Source organism: Mycteria americana, chromosome 1, assembly GCF_035582795.1.
Source record: "Mycteria americana isolate JAX WOST 10 ecotype Jacksonville Zoo and Gardens chromosome 1, USCA_MyAme_1.0, whole genome shotgun sequence".
Classification (NCBI taxonomy): Eukaryota; Metazoa; Chordata; class Aves; order Ciconiiformes; family Ciconiidae; genus Mycteria; species Mycteria americana.
In genome coordinates this window covers 77,251,720-77,269,861 of record NC_134365.1, presented here as the reverse complement: position 1 = coordinate 77,269,861, position 18,142 = coordinate 77,251,720, and the positions used below count along the sequence as shown (strand labels likewise).

The following is an 18,142-nucleotide window of genomic DNA, read 5'->3' as shown; positions in this document are numbered from 1 at the left end:
AGGGGGTAGTTTAAGTACGGCTAGAATTGCCTGCTTAAATTTCAGCTGTTTTATAATGGAACTGCCTTCATTTTCACCAAAACCCTTTGAATATTTTTGTCTGAGGCCTCGAATCTGTTAGTCCATCCTAATAAATTAAACTCAGCCCTAAAGCTCAGAGGATGCTGTTCCTGGTTCCTTCCACTACATTTCTCTGCTACATCTTTTTGGTTTTTAACATTTTGATAGTTGTCATTGAGATTAGACTATGAAAGAGTTGGTTAGTGTACACTTTTACTGTTGTAAAGCTTAACATCCTCTCTTAAGTGCTAAGATGCATCATTTTTATAACCTATTGAGAAATTTTCTGAATTATTACATAATTACAGGATAACTTGGAGCTCATGGTGCCAAGCTCTTTGGTCTATAATCTCCTTCCTACTCCTTTTGCTCACTTTTATGTAGCCTCTGCAGAAATTGATGTTTTGTGCGCATCAGAAATATTAATCACAACGGGATCATTCATTTTTCTTGAAGTATTTTTACTACAAAGTCATGCTTCTCAGTGATTGCCCAAAACTACCAGTAGAGTGACTCAGAGGAACGGACTACTAAATAACAAGAAAAATGTTTGTCCATTATTATTTATTGTTATTCTTTAATGATACTGTCTTTAATGATTTAATTCAGTTTGGAAGAAAGTCCCAAGTAGTGATCAATTTTTTGTGTCAGAAATGTATAAATCTGTATAGATCCAAGGCAACCTTTAGTATAAGTTCATTGCAACCTTTCTGCAGTGGCCAGAACCCTCTAAAAATACCTGCAAACGTGAGGGGTGCACATGCACTTCAGTTTATGGATCCGATCCAGGTAGAGGCAAGATAACTGTGTTTCCCTTGAGATTCACTTTTTAGATTTTTAACTGTAGATGGCAGTATATACCCAAATTAAAGAAGGGTGAATACTTTTAAAATTGCATTTACTTCCAACTAATTTGTGTGGCGGTTTTAATTTTAAAAGCTTGAGTAATGAGCTTTAGTAAATTCAACATGGCTTTGCTACGTGGCGGGAATGGAAGCCATGCTTTTGTAGTCTAGTACTTAGAAGGAGAAAGAGTCCTGAGACTTAAAACTTAAAATGTGATTTTATAATTGGTACACAGTTTCTTTATTTTCTGCTGTGCACTGACAAGAGAAAAGATAACTGGAGTTACTTTGAAGAAAATGATCAGTATCCCTATTTGTTTTAATCAACAGCAAATAAGATTTTTGATGTTCATAAAATGGATTTCATAAGACAGGCTGCTAATCTTTCTACTTAAAGTGCTGAGTAGATTTTATCAGTAGCAGTTTCAAGTTGAATTTTAGAGAACGTTTTCAATTTTCCGTGTAATGGTTGGTCCTAAACTGTAAGAATTTATTTTAAACATCCCTGAACATACTCTGTGCTTTGAAGAGATATTTTTATGATTTTATTGGTTTCAAAAGTAATTTCACAGATGCATCCTCATTTGTATCTGACTTTTATTGTTATAAGCATCTGAACATAAGACGTAGCGATTTTTTAGTTCTGGCTCCAAGTCCTCTGAAAGCCCCAGTCAAAGGATACCTAATCATCACAAGACTGAGATGGCTCTCCTCCTTTTTGAAATGCCTCGTCAGTGGAGGAGCGATGTCCCATTCCTTATAGCAGGCTGGTACCTACATCCCTTGTCTGTGAAGGAAGAAGACCAGATGCTGTGCCCTTTTCATTCTAAGAGGCTCAGCCACACACCTCCTGTCTCACAGGAGATGCACTAACCAGCAGGGTATGAACTTTGGTAGGGGCATCTTGTACTCTTGGTTAAAGTTAAGTCAGTGTGCACGGGACCAGAAAAAAATCAAGCCGGGAAGAGCCTGTTTCAGTAATCAAATAGTTAGGAGACACACTGTACGAAAATACTCCTTGGTCAAAAACTTGTTTCCTTTTCATTCCTGCTTCTGCACAAAATGGATGGAAAGTTATAAGGGTTTTCAGACTTAAGTACTTCCTTTCTGCTTGCAGCAGGACGTCTACCAGCAGCATCCTAAATCTCATTTACCTTTCTTCTGACAGTGTTCATTTGTACTTTATGCCAGTCACAACTTATGAATTAAATTTTGCTGCATTGCTCATTAAAATTACTATTTGTATCCCTTTTAACCTAACAAATTAAATTTAAGCAGTGTTTCTACAATTCTGTAATCATGATTAAAAACCTCTGTCTCTGCTACAGTGGTATTACTGGAAAATAGTTAAGATTGTTTTGAGGTATAGGACGGTTCATGGCATCTCAGAAATGCAGCTTACTATATCTGAACTGTGAGGATGTTTCAGATGACAAAATGTGTTGCCAGCTGTGCAGAAAATGATAAGTTTTGGATGCTTCAGAGTTTCCGTAATATAGAATATATTCCATTTTGGGAGTACAAAGACTCTCTCCTCCCCTCTTCTGAGACACCTTTTTGGGCACAGGGAAGGGCAGCATCAATAAAGAAGAAGTGCGGTCTACCTCTAGCACTTGTCTCAAGAGCATGTGTATAGAAAGTGTTAAAACCACTAGGAGCATAAAGGGGGTGAAGGGAGGGAGATGTAGGAAGGCCAAGCTGCACATTAGGGGAAAACACTACTAGTTTCATACCATGAATGCCACATTACTGTAGTATGTCAGAGTTGGATAATTTTGACAATTATTTGGTATCACATAGAATAAGGACTGTGGAAAAAAGACTTTTTCAGGTTGACTTCTTGGTGATGCAAAACTGTGTCCTGAACTTTAGCAGTAGCATGTTTCACATTAGTTTTGAAGAAGACTACCTGCTCATACACAGACTGGGGTACTGTTTAGACAGTCTTCTCTACTGGCTTTCTCCCATCCTTATAGTTGGAATTTAATCCAATTAATAATGAATATTTTCAGTAAACACAGAACATACAAAATACAGTGTTACAATATATATTGTTAATTTTCTACCAGTGTTACTGGGTTGGGCGTTCAGTGTAGCATTTTACAGCTATATGTTAACTGTATGTTTTGTTCTAGTGTATCATCTTTACGGTTGGCCTACAGAGATCTGGATATTAAAACAAAAGAAGAAAAGTTAAATCTATCTGGTAAGAAGAAAAATGAATTGGAGAGACTTGGCATGGGATTTGGCAGCAACAGAAGGTATGTGAAGTTCTATAAACTGTATTTAAAATACTCTGTGGCTTTATGCAGTTACCCTTCATTTTACTTAGGAAATTAAAAAATATACTAAAGTGTGTTATGGAAACTTAAACAATATCATCAAAGAATCTAGTATCTGTTGGGGGAAGGGACAGGATTGCTTCTGAGAGATTTAAGTTCTAACCTGCCAGACAGGTGTTAACCTAAATTGTAGGATGTCTGTAGGGTATTTGCCTCTGTTAGCTGACTGTGAGGTGAGGAACAGTACCAACCTAAGTATAGTCTGTCTTTTACAAGCCAAAACTCTGAAAAAGTCACATTGCTGTGTTTTCCAGCTGTTGGAATGGTCTGTGTGTTCAGAAGTCCTGCCACTACTTCAGAGAACTACAGTTGAGTCTTCCAGGGCTTCTTTTTTTTTTTTTTAATTCCTCTTTCTTAAATGTTTGTATAGCTTGGGCTTTGTCAGCAAGCTTCAGAAACTAGATTTGGGCTTTCATTTCTTTTTTTTTTTAGGGTGTGAGCTTTGTCATCTCTTTTACCTACTTATTTTCTTCCTGTCCCCAGTGGCATTTCTCACTCAGTCACCTCAGATATGCAAACAATAGAGCAGGAAACACCTGCAATTGCAAAGCCGAAGAAGAAGTACACCGATGATGCAGAAGACTCATATTTCTCTTCTAGTTCAAGGTAAGGTATAAGCTTTTTATTTTGAGAGGGCGTAGAAGTATATGCCAGTTACGTATTCAAATATGCACAATATATTTGGAACTTAAGAGCAAAACAGAAGACAATGGGACATGTCTACACACCTAGCATACTTTCAGGGGACATCTACATCAGAAAAGTTGTGAAATAGTTGACCTTACCTCAATGACAGATGTATTTATAAAGAAGAGGAGTTACTTTTCTGGAGAGAAGGTAGTCTGCATTATGTGTTTACAGGTTTTGTCTTGTTCAGGGTTTAGTCTCTATTTGCACAGACAGTTGCCATATAAGCTTTTATTTACTGTATACCGAATCCAGTGAATTTTTTGTTGGAATGACTTCTGTTGGTTCTTTTTTTTTTTCCTTGTGGTACTCTCTTCAACTTTCAATTTAAAATTAAACAAGTATTGAAGTCTGATACTAGATAAAGCTACAGTTGCATCAGTCGTTTAACTGAATGCATGCCAAATGCAAAAACTTAAATCTTTTTGAGGTATTGTGTGTTGGATGTATTGTGTAGATGTCTGCAGTCTTATTTGATAGACTTACGTATTTGAACGTAAAATGTAAGCAAAAAATAATTGAGGAATTTTTGATCGGAGCATGAATGCAATGCCAATTATAAAATACTGCTGTTGGGAGGGAGAAGAAAAAGAATTAGTCCTACAGGCACTAACTGCAATGAAACAGCTGTTTCTGGACTGACACATAGAACCAGGTGTTGCTTTTATAAACTGCCTTTATTGGATTGGTGCCACACAAACATGAAAAATTGTACCTAATTATTTGTAGACAGGCAAATGAAAACACAAAGGCTTTGTATCGTTACTTTGTAGTGTAATCACTAGTGGGAGAAATGCAAATGTGGTACCAAGTAAACTGGCAGCAATCTTGTAAAATAAAACATATAATTTCAGTGCTTCTCTATTTGTTCCTTGAAAAGAACTGTTACTGCTCTCAAATTATTCATAGCCTACTAGCAGGCAAAGGATGAATTACAGAAGAGGCTTTTTAATGTGTTTTGGTTCAATAATTAGAAGATAAATTGTAACCTAACTGTTCCCTGCTCTTGTTCTTCTAGTTATAGCAATAGCAGAATCTAATTTGAGTTGGTATACAAATTCATTCTCTTTAAAGAAAATATAAAGTCAGATTGTTGGACTTGGTAAGGTTTCTAAGGTGGTTACTATACTTTATTCCAAGCTGTGACTTTGAAATAGAGGTAAAGTAATTTTAATATCATCTTAGTATATGCCTGAAGGCAAAATAATAATAGAATTGTTTAAATTGGAAAAGAACTTTAAGATCATCAAGTCCAACCGTTAACCTAGCGCTGCCAAGTCCACCACTTAACCATGTCCCTAAGCGCCACATCGACATGTCTCTTTACCTCCAGGGATGGTGACTTAACCACTTCCCTGGGCAGCCTGTACCAATGCTTGACAACCCTTTCGATGAAGAAATTTTTCCTAATATCCAGTCTAAACCTCCCCTGGCTCAACTTGAGGCCATTTCCTCTTGTCCTATCGCTTGTTACTTAGGAGAAGAGACCAACCCCCACCTCTCTACAACCTCCTTCCAGGTAGTTGTAGAGAGCGATAAGGTCTCCCCTCAGCCTCCTTTTCTCCAGGCTAAACAACCCCAGTTCCCTCAGCCGCTCCTCATAAGACTTGTGCTCCAGACCCTTCACCAGCTTCGTTGCCCTTCTCTGGACACGCTCCAGCACCTCAATGTCCCTCTTGTAGTGGGGGGCCCAAAACTGAACACAGCATTGGAGGTGCGGCCTCACCAGTGCCCGAGTACAGGGAGACAATTGCTTCCCTCCTCCTGCTGGCCACACTGTTTCTGATACAAGCCAGGATGCTATTGGCCTTCTTGGCCACCTGGGCACACTGCTGGCTCATATTCAGCCAGCTATTGACCAACACCCCCTGGTCCTTTTCTGCCGGGCAGCTTTCCAGCCACTCTTCCCCAAGCCTGTAGCGTTGCATGGGGTTGCTGTGGCCCAAGTGCAGGACCTTGCACTTAGCCTTGTTGAACCTCATACAATTGACCTCAGCCCATCGATCCAGCCTGTCCAGATCCCTCTGTAGAGCCTTCCTACCCTCAAGCAGATCAACACTCCCGCACAACTTGGTGTCCTCTGCAAACTTACTGAGGGTGCACTCCATCCCCTCATCCAGATCATTGATAAAGATATTAAACAGAACTGGCCCCAATACTGATGCCTGGGGAACACCGCTTGTGACCGGCCGCCAACTGGATTTAACTCCATTCACCACCACTCTTTGGGCCCGGCCATCCAACCAGTTCTTTACCCAGCGAAGCGTACACCCATCCAAGCCATGAGCAGCCAGTTTCTCCAGGAGAATGCTGTGGGAAACAGTGTCAAAGGCTTTACTAAAGTCTAGGTAGACAACATCCGCAGCCTTTCCCTCATCCACTAAGCGGGTCACCTTGTCATAGAAGGAGATCAGGTTAGCCAAGCAGGACCTGCCTTTCATAAGCCCATGCTGACTGGGCCTGATCACCTGGTTGTCCTGTACGTGCCGCGTGATGGCACTCAAGGTGATCTGCTCCATAACCTTCCCCGGCACCGAGGTCAGGCTGACAGGCCTGTAGTTCCCCAGATCCTCCTTCTGGCCCTTCTTGTAGATGGGCACCACATTTGCTAACCCCCAGTCAGCTGGGACCTCCCCGGTTAGCCAGGACTGCTGGTAAAGGATTGAAAGTGCCTTGGTGAGCACTTCTGCCAGCTCCCTCAGCGCCCTTGGGTGGATCCCATCCGGCCCCGTAGACTTGTGTGTGTCTAAGTGGTGTAGCAGGTCGCTAACCATTTCCCCTTGGACTATGGGGGCTTCATTCTGCTCCCTGTCCCAGTCTTCCAGCTCAGGGGGCTGGGTACCCAGAGAACAACTGGTCTGACTGTTATAGACTGAGGCAAAGAAGGCATTGAGTACCTCAGCCTCTTCCTCATCCTTTGTCACTGTGTTTCCCCCTGTATCCCATAAAGGATGGAGATTCTCCTTAGCCCTCCTTTTGTTGCTCAAGTATTTATAGAAACATTTTTTATTGTCTTTTATGGCAGTAGCCAGATTAAGTTCTAGTTGGGCTTTGGCCCTTCTGATTTTCTCCCTGCATAACCTCACGACATCCTTGTAGCCCTCCTGAGTTGCCTGCCCCTTCTTCCAAAGGTCACAAACTCTCCTTTTTTTCCTGAGTTCCAGCCAAAGCTCTGTTCAGCCAGGCCGGTCGTCTTCTTTTGTGACCGGCTCGTCTTTTGGCACATGGGGACAGCCTGCTCCTGCACCTTTAAGATTTCCTTCTTGAGGAATGTCCATGTTGGATATTAGAGTGCTGATAAGTATCTGTTAGTTAAGCAAGCTAAATGTCTCAGGGTTTAGATATATAATTGAAGCCTCTCAAAATCCTTGGATATTAATTTTTCTTTTTGCTACAATTAATAAGATCTTTATTAACATAACAACGTAAAATTTTATTTTCTATTAAATGCATTTTTTCTTTGTCCCTCTGCCCTGCCCAAATACTGAAGAAGTATTTTGCAAAGTTATGAAAATCTGAAAGGGAAGGATGGAGAAAATAAATAATTTTATTCAAATCAGCTCTTGTAGCCCCTGCCCCGTCCTGTGGTTTTGATGGCCATTGTGAGATTGGGTAGCTTCATATATATATATATATATACACACACATCACTTGTTTGTTACTACACATCTATATGGAACTTTTAAAGATTGCTGTGGCTTCTTCATTAGGTGGGCAGGAGTAGGAGCGTTGCTATGTAGTAGCTTCCTTGCAGGTTGTATACTGTGCTTCTACATTCGGCTACCATAGGAACATATGACATAGAAACTGAGAAGTCAGGCCAAAAGAAAATGACCCTAGTTGTAGGAAAGCATGTAGTGCGTTGCCATATTTCTAAGCTGATGTAAGGGAGAGAGGCAGCTGAATGAAGAAATTTGGAATACCAACTACTTTCTGGTGCTGTACCACTCTTGTCTGGGAGTTTCTGCTTTCCTTTTATTTATTTTACATGTGATACTGCACTGAAAACAACCTAAGCTCACAGAACAGTGAAAGATTGAATTGATATAGTGATGTGCCCCAAAAAGTAGATTCTGTGATTTTTCCTTTCTTTTCAACTTTCATCTGTGACTCTTACTTTGGATTTTCCTCCTGTATCCAAAAGGTGGAGGGGGTAAAAAGCCTCATTTAGCAGGAAAAAATACCTTCAGGAATCTACTGCGTGTAATATCCACTTTGTGGGTTGATACTGTGAAGATGAAGATTGCATTGCAGTAAGTCTCCTTTGCTCAGAGCGCTAAATGCATTTCCCTTTGTCTGTCAGGAGAGAAGGGGGGAGACTCTTGCTTTTTGTAGAAGTTCATTCCAGATCTGTCCCTGCTATTTCACATGTGCAGAGGTGGGAGACTTTGCTGCTGGAGGTGTCACATTTCTTATAAACTGCAAAAACAACGTCCTGACTATTCATAACACAAACATGGAGAACATTTTTGTTAAAGGTGGTTTTCACAAAATACAGATGCGGACTTTAATATCCTGTGCTTGTTCTGTTGAATGATTCCATTCTGCTAGCCTCCTGTCATTTTGATCATCTTATTCCCTATCCTGGTCATATCCAAACTTTAAGGAAGTTTATTTAACCACAAAGGGAAATTCTTACTGTTTGGCATTTTAATAGGGTTTTTTCCAAGTATTTTCCATATAAGTTTAGATATGTGTAGATAATCAAAGAGGAAAAGGTCAAGATAAGGTGTCACTGGAATTTACAAACATGCTTCATTTTTTTTTCTTTTCTTTGTGTTTGCCCTGCAGTTTTGATATGCAAGAGAAGATTGTCTTAAGTCTCACTTTTAAGAAATATGTTATTTAGCGTTGTTTTAATAAAACATATTACAAAGGTCAGAGGTATTTAATACTAATATTTGTATTAAAAATATATACAGAACCAGAGACAAGGGCTTTCCTTACTGCTCTGAACTATCTTTGTTGATGCCTTGGAAAATGGGAGCAGACTGTCTGCTTGCGTAGCTTATAGATTGACTCACAGGGAACTGTGAGATCGCCACTGTCAGCCCTGTAGTTAGAAAACTTTGCCCCATGTGAAACCACAGCACAATTGGATGCCATGCGTTAGGTGCTCTTGGATCTCTGGAGCATGCAAAGTGCCTTGAAAGTTGTGGTGGCTTTTTTCATAGCTGGTTTCTTAGTATAGTGTCAAGAGCACCAGACCTTTATGAGCAGGCTACCTTACCTTGTAGGATCATCATGATGCCTTGCTCACAGGGTCCATCCTGAAATTTTCTTAGCTCCTGAAGCCCTTAAACCAGCCAGGTATCTTGACAATGTTCTTCCCAGTGCTTTGTCTGACACTAAAGAAGAAATAATACTTTGAAGTAATGAGAACTTTGCTGTGCTGTCTTTGATGGGACCAGATCTTTAGACAGTATACTGCATATTCATGACTATATCCAGCCTGAAGAAAGGCCGACCTTCTCATTCAGTTAAATATGTGTGCAAAAAACCAAAAATCCATTGCATTCAACTGCACAAAGCTTCTAACTAGTATTCTGAAATCCAAATTATTCACTGACAACTACCATTGTGCTGAAAACTTACTTGCTAGTGAACACTTATTAAAGCAGTATTTGTTTAACAATATAAAGTTCCTACTTTTTCAATACTTTTTTTTTTCTTCTTTTATTTTAGGTACTATGATTCTTCAGATTTGAGGAGCAGCACTTTCTCTAAATGGGATGACAATACAGATTCTTTTTGGAAGAAAGAAAATAACAGTAAAGATGTTGATGTAATGTTAACTTCAAAAAGTACAGGATTTTCAGACAGGTATACAAAGAAAACCTAACTGATTTTTGTACAGCAAGTCCAAGTTTTTTAATGTCGTTATCCCACAAGTGTGAGGTCATTTACCTGGTGTGCAAGACGCCAATATACACACAGGGCAGAGGTATTTTTATTTCATGTCTGCACAGAGATGGGTGCTAGGTGGTAGCTCCACAAAGCTAGCACACAGTTCAGTCATACAGGTACAGTATTTATACAGTCTAGTTATGCATATACTTAAGTAATTACACAAAGCAGTTTTCTATTGGTCTACATTTCTCTTATTTCAACTTAAAGCTACAGTGCTACTTTAATATTCTGCGCATGCTCAAAGGTGAGGGGTCTCTGCTTGGACTGGGGTCTCCAGCTCGAGGGGTGTGACTTTTAGTATTACAATGAGGATAGTTCGCGTGAGGGTGCTTCTACTAGTTGTTTCAGATGGTTCCCAAAGCATCTTAATTAGCTTACATATTTGTCCAGGATGTGCTTTATTCCCAAGGACAGTAATTCTTGTTTGGACATTCCACTTTCCAGCCTGAATCCCCCTTATCAGCTTTAAGTAAGCCTTGGCCTTCCACCAGCTCCTGTTAGAATACTATATCAACTTAGTTATCTGAATTTCTTTATCCTGGCTTCATCCTGATTTAATTTTTATTTAAAAAAAAAAAATCACAATGTACTTTTAGGCTTCACAAAACAAAGATGATAGTGCTTCTTGTTTGACTTACTGCATTCTGCCATGATATAAATAAAAGTTACGCTCAATAATGCAGTTTACTTTTCTTTTAGGCCTACATCTCGTCGTAAGCCTGAATATGAGCCATCTTTAAACACAGATGAGGCACAAAAAAAATTTGGCAATGTAAAAGCAATTTCATCAGACATGTATTTTGGAAGGCAAGATCATGCTGATGTAAGTAGAAAGCAGTGATAAATATTTTTGAATGTTAAAATATTCTTTGACTATAAACATGGTGTTCTTATATAAAGAGAGGGCAATAAATAGTATATTTACTATTTATTGTATATATAGTATATATATTACTATATATACTTACAATAAATATACATATTACAGTATGCAGATTGGTAGTGTTAGTAAGCTTACAGAATTCTGTCTACTTTAATATTTGTTTGATAGAAATGTACAAGTCTCTGATAACTCTGATAGTTTAGTATTTTCTTAGGAGTTGCAGCTGCGAGTAGGACCTTACCTCCAACATCTTTCCCCTCTGATAGAAGTGGTAGGCTAGGATTCAGCAGTCTTTATTTTTGAAAGAATCAGCCTGTTGCTGGGTGAAGGCTTACTTCTTTTGTTCTAAATACCCAAACTGATGCTAACAAACCATTGTTAACACAGCTGTCCCCTCTGTGTTTGTTACATGGAAACATTATTACTATTGTAAGGCTAAGCAAGCAGATAAATGGTTCAACAAATGACATGTAATTGAATCAGCCTAGGAATAAAAAACCAGATTAGTATTAAGTTGCATTTTGGAGGCCAAGCATAATTTAAAAAAATCTATTTTTAATGAAAAATTAACAATGCAAACAGTAATGTAAAAAAATATAATCAATGTATTACTATTCCCAAGGAACTCAGAAAAAGTCGAATTAAAAGCATCATGTGATTAGAAGGGTTAACATGATGCTAACTGCAGTGCTTTTTCCTTATCCTACCCAACCACTGCATTTCACGTTTTTTAGTTGTTGTTTTTAATGGTTGTGTAGTTGATTCTCCTTTGCCTTTTCAGCAATCCCCTTTTTTAGGGTAGCTAACAGTGAGTAGGCCTCTTGATGTTGCAATGGTAAATGTGAGTCTGTGATGAACTCACAAATGATTTGAGATGGTGACAAACTCACACTGTGTAAGTCATGTGAAAACTACAAAATGGGAACAGCTTTCAGAATGGTCAACTTCAGCTGGATTTGTATGTTCTAAAACTATGTATAATCTCACAAATTACCTGACATGGCCTCAAAAGATGACAGCATACTGTTACAATACATTTTCTTCTCAATTCTTTCCTAGTATGAAGCAAGGGCTCGACTAGAAAGACTTTCTGGAAGCTCCTCTATAAGTTCAGCTGACTTGTTTGAAGATCAGAAAAAACAACCAGCAGGTACATATTGAGCAGAGTGAGAAACTGTAGCATGCAGCGGGAAATGCTCTGGTACTCTGCTTCTAGTTCCACTATAAGCTAGCTGTTGCTGTATTCTGCAAGAAGTGTGCAAAGTGCAGTATGCATTAGTATTGCTAGTAGGTGAAACAAACATAACAGGTGTAGTCATTATTTAAAACAAAAAAAAAATTTCAAGTTCTGTATTTTCGGTTAAGTAAGTTCACTATCTTATACTGGGTTTTGTATGTGACTTGTTGCAAATAATAGACTGACTATATTGTAAATAATATTTATCAAAGAAAACCTGTAATATTTGATTATAAAAACAAATGGGACACCACCTAAAGTGACTACCAGGTAGATTTTTTTTATAAGTAACTATAAGTAACTTATATTTATATATGTGAAAACAGCTGTCATAATAATACTGAATCTAAGAGGAATCATTAATAAAATGTTAGTGGGCTTGAAATTCCCACATAATCTATTGCATGGCATATCCATTCATTGAGATATCTGCTTCTAATATTGGTCTTGCCAAACTATTAAGGAAATTTTGCAATTGGTTTGTCTGTTTAAAAGATATGTTGGAACACCTTACACTGGAGAGTATAGCTTATCAAATTAGAAAGGAAGAAGTATTAGATTAGATTGACTGAAAAGTAGCCCCTGAGGCTATTGAAAATTTGTCAAGTTTTCTTTCCAGCACCCTTTGTGGATAGTGCAATAACGTGAAATAGAAAAGGTAAGAAATGCTGGAATATTTTATTGACCTGATCAGTTGGGTTTCATTCTCTAACTTGTAAAGAAATGGAAAAAAGAATTATTGAAGAACTTGGAATCTGAGTAATTATGTAAATAGGCTGGAAAAGCAAACAGTATGCAGCATCTGATTTTACTTTGGAAAAGTTGGAAGAAAAAAAAAGCCATGTGACTCTTCAGTTTTAATCCCCTGAAAGCAAGTTTTGAATACACTGGCTAGTAGAGAAATAACTCCGGTTACCAGTTACTTAAGCTGGATTTTAGTCAATTGAAAGGTGGTTAAAAAAAAAAAAAAATTAAGGAGGGGAGGAGACGTAAAGCAGAAATAACAGTAAATTACTTTAGCCACTTGAAAGAATATTTGCAACATGGTGTCATACTTGTGATTAAAAAGATGACGGGAACATAAGCATAAGCAAAGAAATGGTGTTTCTTTCTGAGTTTATAAATGATAATGTTTTCAGTAATATATGGGATAGTGATAACAAATATTTTGTTATCTAGCTATTGTTGAATAGTACTTTCTTCATCCTTTTTCTTTTAATTTTCTTTCATATAAATTATGTTACATGGAATTAATGTTTTCTTTGTGTATTTTGTTGGGTTTTTACACAGTAATGAGTAAGAGAATGAAGTAGAAAAAGGTAAATATAACTTAAAGATGGCGCAAATTGTGTGAAAGGGGGATATATATATCTGTGTGTGTATATATATATGTATATGAATGTGCCTTTCTATGTACACATACATATATATGTGATAAAATTTTCACCATATTCTGAATAAGGGTACTTAAAGGCAATTACATAATGTTTACTATGTGTACGTGAATTGTGCATGCACAATTATTCAGCATTGGCCACTTGGAAAGGTTCTTGAGGCTTGTGGGGGAATGCAGAGATTCCTAATAATGGAATGAAAAATACCTGCTTGCAACTTGAGGTTAGTTGATCTCTGTGACTGATGTGTCACCCAACAGTAAATTTAAAGTTATATTACAAAGACTAAACTTACGCTAAATTTTGTGGTTTGTTAACTGCTCTAAAATAATAGTGAGGAAAAAATACACCAGGAATTATTAGTTTGTATATTATAAATTCACACTACATTCAATCTACAGAATCTTCCTTTCCTGCATGTTTTTCTGTTACACCCCCCACCCCAAAGACTGCCTTTTGACAGTGGCCCTTCTTGGAGAAATTTTACTGCGCTGATAGCTTGTCTGGTGTTGAATTATTGCCAAGGCCATCATTAGTTCCATAAAATAAAGGTAATCAGGAGACGGGAGGCTGGCAACAAAAACACTGCTGTAATTCTGGGGTCCTTGCCAGAATAAAATGTCCTTTGAATCTAAAGTTGGTTTTATGAGCACTGCTGAGATTTTAGGGTAGAACAGTTTTGGGATGATTGCTTTCGTACAGGATGCTGTAGGAGCTGTTTACCAAAAAGAGAGGGCTGCAAGAAAACGCTTTTACTTTGCATTATTTCAGACCTGTTGCTTCTGAAAGATGGCATGTCAGATGGCTGACTCGTAGATGCTGCTTTTGAGGAAATCACAAGAAAAGGAGTTGCTTTCCTGTCTCATTTACAAGAAGTTTTTCAGACAACCATACATAACCAGAAAAACATGAGAAAATTCATGTGGCTGAGAAGCTTTTCTCAAGTTATTTATATCTGAAAGTTTTATTTCCATGACTCTAATAACAAAAATGTGAAGCATTTGATACGTGGAACAGATCGTAAGGAAGTAAAAATTACAGTTCAGAAATAGGGCTGTCTCAGTGACAGCGATTTTTTGAAAATAATCTATAAACAAGTGTGCCCATGCATTGTAGAAACAGCTACTAGCTGGCGTTAAAGAATGGGGTGGGAAGCTCTCTGATTGTGACTATGCATCTGCCACTGAACCAGCCACTTAGCTTAGGCAAATCAAATTATCTACAGCAATGTCTGTCTTGGCCTGCTAACGAGGCAGGGGCCTTTACTTTCCCATGAAAAGAGGAGCTGCAGGTTCTCTCCCTCTACCTCCTCCACCCCTGTTCAGACAGAGAAAAAGGAGAAGAAAGGGCTGCCACTGTGCAGCAATGTTCTGTATGGAGCGGCTGTCAAAAGGCGTTACAGTTGTGCAGGCTGTGGAGTCTGCAGCTGGACAAGCTTGTCCGAGGTTCACTAGCTGCTCACAAGTTACCAGTTGTGTCCCGACTGGTCACGACTATCAGTTGGCTACGTGTCTAAATTAAGGCTGCAGATTGCAGTCTCCATTTTGAAAACGGTCTGTTTTGGGATGCTTCCTCTCAGGAGCCTCATTTATTCCTGAGATCATAGTTCTGTGATGCTGTTTTACTGCCATTTGTGCCTTTTACAGTATCAGGTATTTAATAGTAAGGCATACCAGTAATTTTTTTTCTCAAATGAGTGGGTGATTGTAATTGTTAGCATGTTAACACTTGTCATGCAGTTAGTTTTGAACCATCTTTGCCTTCTGTTATCTTTAGACCTATACTTTTCGTAATAGCAGTAGAGCTAACGCTTACTGGCCGAACTATATCGGCTTTAAGGAAGGCTGGATTGCCAGCTTTGTTTTGGAGTTTTAAAACTTACTTACTTACCTTTACTATAATTTCTATAGAATTTTCCAGGTGTAGTAATGCAAAATATGTGTGTGTGTAATGCAAAATTTGTGTGCATGCAAAGCATACTTATGCGTGCACACAAATAGGTTTCATCACTTCAGCCACCACTGAAGTGCATTCATCTTTAAATTGCAAGGTAGTAACAGCTGTTTAGGATACAAGACAAATAACATTGCAGCAGATTGAAAGTGCCGAATAAATAATATATTATCATCCAAACATTAATTGCTCAGCTGGGAATACAAAGTGTAGAAGATGATGCTCTGGGTGGAATTATGAACAACTGAAAAAAATTAAAAGGAAGATGCATTTAAGAAATTTGAGATCTATGCCTAGTGTTTTTTTACAGTGTCAATCAGACATTGGTATTTAGTGCTCCTAGTAGTATATTGTGCTTCAGGGGGGAAAAAAGGCTGCTTGTAATAAAACATTCTGTTTTCTTCTTGTGTGTGTGTGTGTGTTCTCCTTTTAGGAAGCTACAATATTACAAATGTCTTGCCTTCAGCTCCTGATATAGCTCAGTTTAAACAAGGAGTGAAATCAGTGGCTGGAAAACTTTCTGTACTTGCTAATGGGGTCATGACATCTATACAGGTCAGTAAAAATATTACAATAATTAACCATCAGTTGAAGTCTTTTTGTAGGGATTTAGTATCATGGATCCTGCTGTTGAATCATCTTTGGGGAGAAAAGAATGAATTTGGTTTTGAGCTTTGTAGACCTCCCATGGTAGACAGTAGATTTTTATCTTTTCAAAAATAAATCTGTAGCTGATAGCTCACTTTCCTTAGAATATCTTTTTTGCCTTTTCCCTTATATAGTTTGTTTCTTTTCTTACAATTGAAACAAAAATTCCATCATGGAAGTTATTTGCTGTGACTTTATTTTTAGACTAATAATAGTTCATAACTCAGAATAGAATAGTTTAGTGGGAAGGGACCTACAGCGATCATCTAGCCCCACTCTTGTATTGGCTCTTTAATTGACTTGACAGTAATACCTTTGATCCATGTTTGTGCACAAAATTAAGACATCCTGGTCTCAATAGTGTAAAGTATGCTTTGTGCTCCAGTTAGTTTGCATTTCCTATATGAGGTCAGTGGGAGCTCTCTGGTGTTTGAACATCAGGCTAATTATCCTGGAGTTTAACCATAAACTCCAGTTCTTGGAAGCTCTGGTCGATTTTCTTTAAGTCTTTAAGAATTAAACTACTATTTATTTTACAGATGTAAGTAAAACTAATTAATTTCTTTCAATGGAAAACATACTCACGTCTGTCTTTTTTTTACTTTTCTAGGATCGATATGGTTCATAACATCTTTTGTATCGACATAATTAAGTACACTAAAGAAGAATTTCTCTTCAGCTATACAAGTAATCACACTGCTGATTCGAATGAAAGTTGCCTTAAGACTGTTGATGTTTTCACTTGTTCCAGCATATTTGTTTCCTTGTGCAGCTTTCTGGCTCAGCCTCTTCTTACTGCTATTTCATCTTTACAGAGCAGAAATCTTGTAGCAACTTGTTACATTGCATATGCTTCCCCCCCACCCCCTTTACAGTCTTGTATTTCTTAGCGACCTTGATGTTAGATGTTGGAAGCTTTATTTTATTACTGGTTTTGGCTGTGAGGCAGGAAAGAGAAAGAAGGGTGAACGCGTACATTGGAAATGAGCCTTCCTAATAGAAACCTCAGTGCAGTTGCATCCTTACTCGACAGACATAACTTGTCTTCTGACTGTCTTACAAGCTGTGGAGAAGAAAATGTAAATTAAGCATATGCTGAGGTGGTATTTAGTGGACTGTAGCAAAATATAGAATTAAGTTAAACCTGCGCTTATCAGGAAGTAGAAGCTTTTGCAGTCATAAATTGATGTGCATTAAAATGATGGGAAATTAGTGTTTTAAAACAATGTTCCTGCTAGAAAATTGTATGCTTAGGTGTGAGGTATGGAGAAGACAAGACGCATGGTATATTGAATAGTGGATTTCATCTTGTCATGGGAACAATCTATTTATTCCTAGTTTTGAAAGTTACAAAAAATTGCAATATAGAATCCTTAAGTGCTTTTTAAAAATCTGTATTGTGTACAAATTGAAAAAAAAAAAATAAAGGGCCTAATAGAGTAGTTAGTTAAATACTTGTTAAAAATGTTCAGAACAATCTTAGTTTTTTGATAAATTATGAAATATTGAATGAGGAAATAGTGGGGCTGTGTTTTAGACAGTCTAGAATTTATTGCTGATATCCTGTATAAAAATGATTATGACCTTAAAGAAGAAAACCTCACAACCAAGAATGAGCTCAAGCTAATTCTGTTCTGTAACTTTGTTTCCTAATTCAAATTTGTAAACTGCTGATATCTAATAAAAACAGTTGATATAAACTCATTTTTTAATTAAATTTCTGTGTGCAGACACCAGTCTCCAGCTTTCTAAATACTGCCATCTGTATTCTGTCTATACAATGGTCTGGTAAAATTAGCCTTTAATTTCAATTAGTGAAATGAGCTTTCTTATTAAATTGCTATAGTGATTTAGAAATCAAAACACTAAGGCTGGGGTAGAAAATAAGCTACTGTATTGAAATACTGTGTTGAAATACAGTTAACAGTACAGCTGTATTTGTTTTTTAATTTCTAGCTGCCTCTTATATCTAACTCTCAGTTCTGGTAACTTTCTCTTGTGGCTGTTGCATTCAGATTTATTAATCCAAAAATGATCTTTCTTTTTTGAGAGAAGTACAAGATAAGCATTTGTTCTGCTTAACTGTAGAGCTTTACAATAAAAGAGTCGCTTTGTTTTCTCCTTTCCCACCCTATAGAGATGATTTTGCTAATATAACAAGAAAACGTACTGGTCAGGGCTTG

The 18,142-nt window shown here is 37.7% G+C and overlaps 1 protein-coding gene across 3 annotated transcripts in view; it reads left to right on the top strand.

Moving 5' to 3' along the window:
- The window catches only part of ARFGAP3 (ARF GTPase activating protein 3), a 40,823-nt gene extending 23,146 nt beyond the window's left edge, over positions 1–17,677 (top strand). For all 3 annotated transcript variants that reach the window (XM_075507002.1, XM_075507013.1, XM_075507023.1), the window contains exons 10-16: positions 3,041–3,166; positions 3,731–3,853; positions 9,620–9,757; positions 10,544–10,667; positions 11,787–11,877; positions 15,745–15,866; positions 16,570–17,677. In XM_075507002.1, the coding sequence (XP_075363117.1) occupies positions 3,041–3,166; positions 3,731–3,853; positions 9,620–9,757; positions 10,544–10,667; positions 11,787–11,877; positions 15,745–15,866; positions 16,570–16,587 (742 nt within the window). In that variant the 3' untranslated portion in view covers positions 16,588–17,677. The remainder of the gene's footprint in view (positions 1–3,040; positions 3,167–3,730; positions 3,854–9,619; positions 9,758–10,543; positions 10,668–11,786; positions 11,878–15,744; positions 15,867–16,569) is intronic.
- The last annotated feature ends 465 nt before the right edge of the window (positions 17,678–18,142 follow it).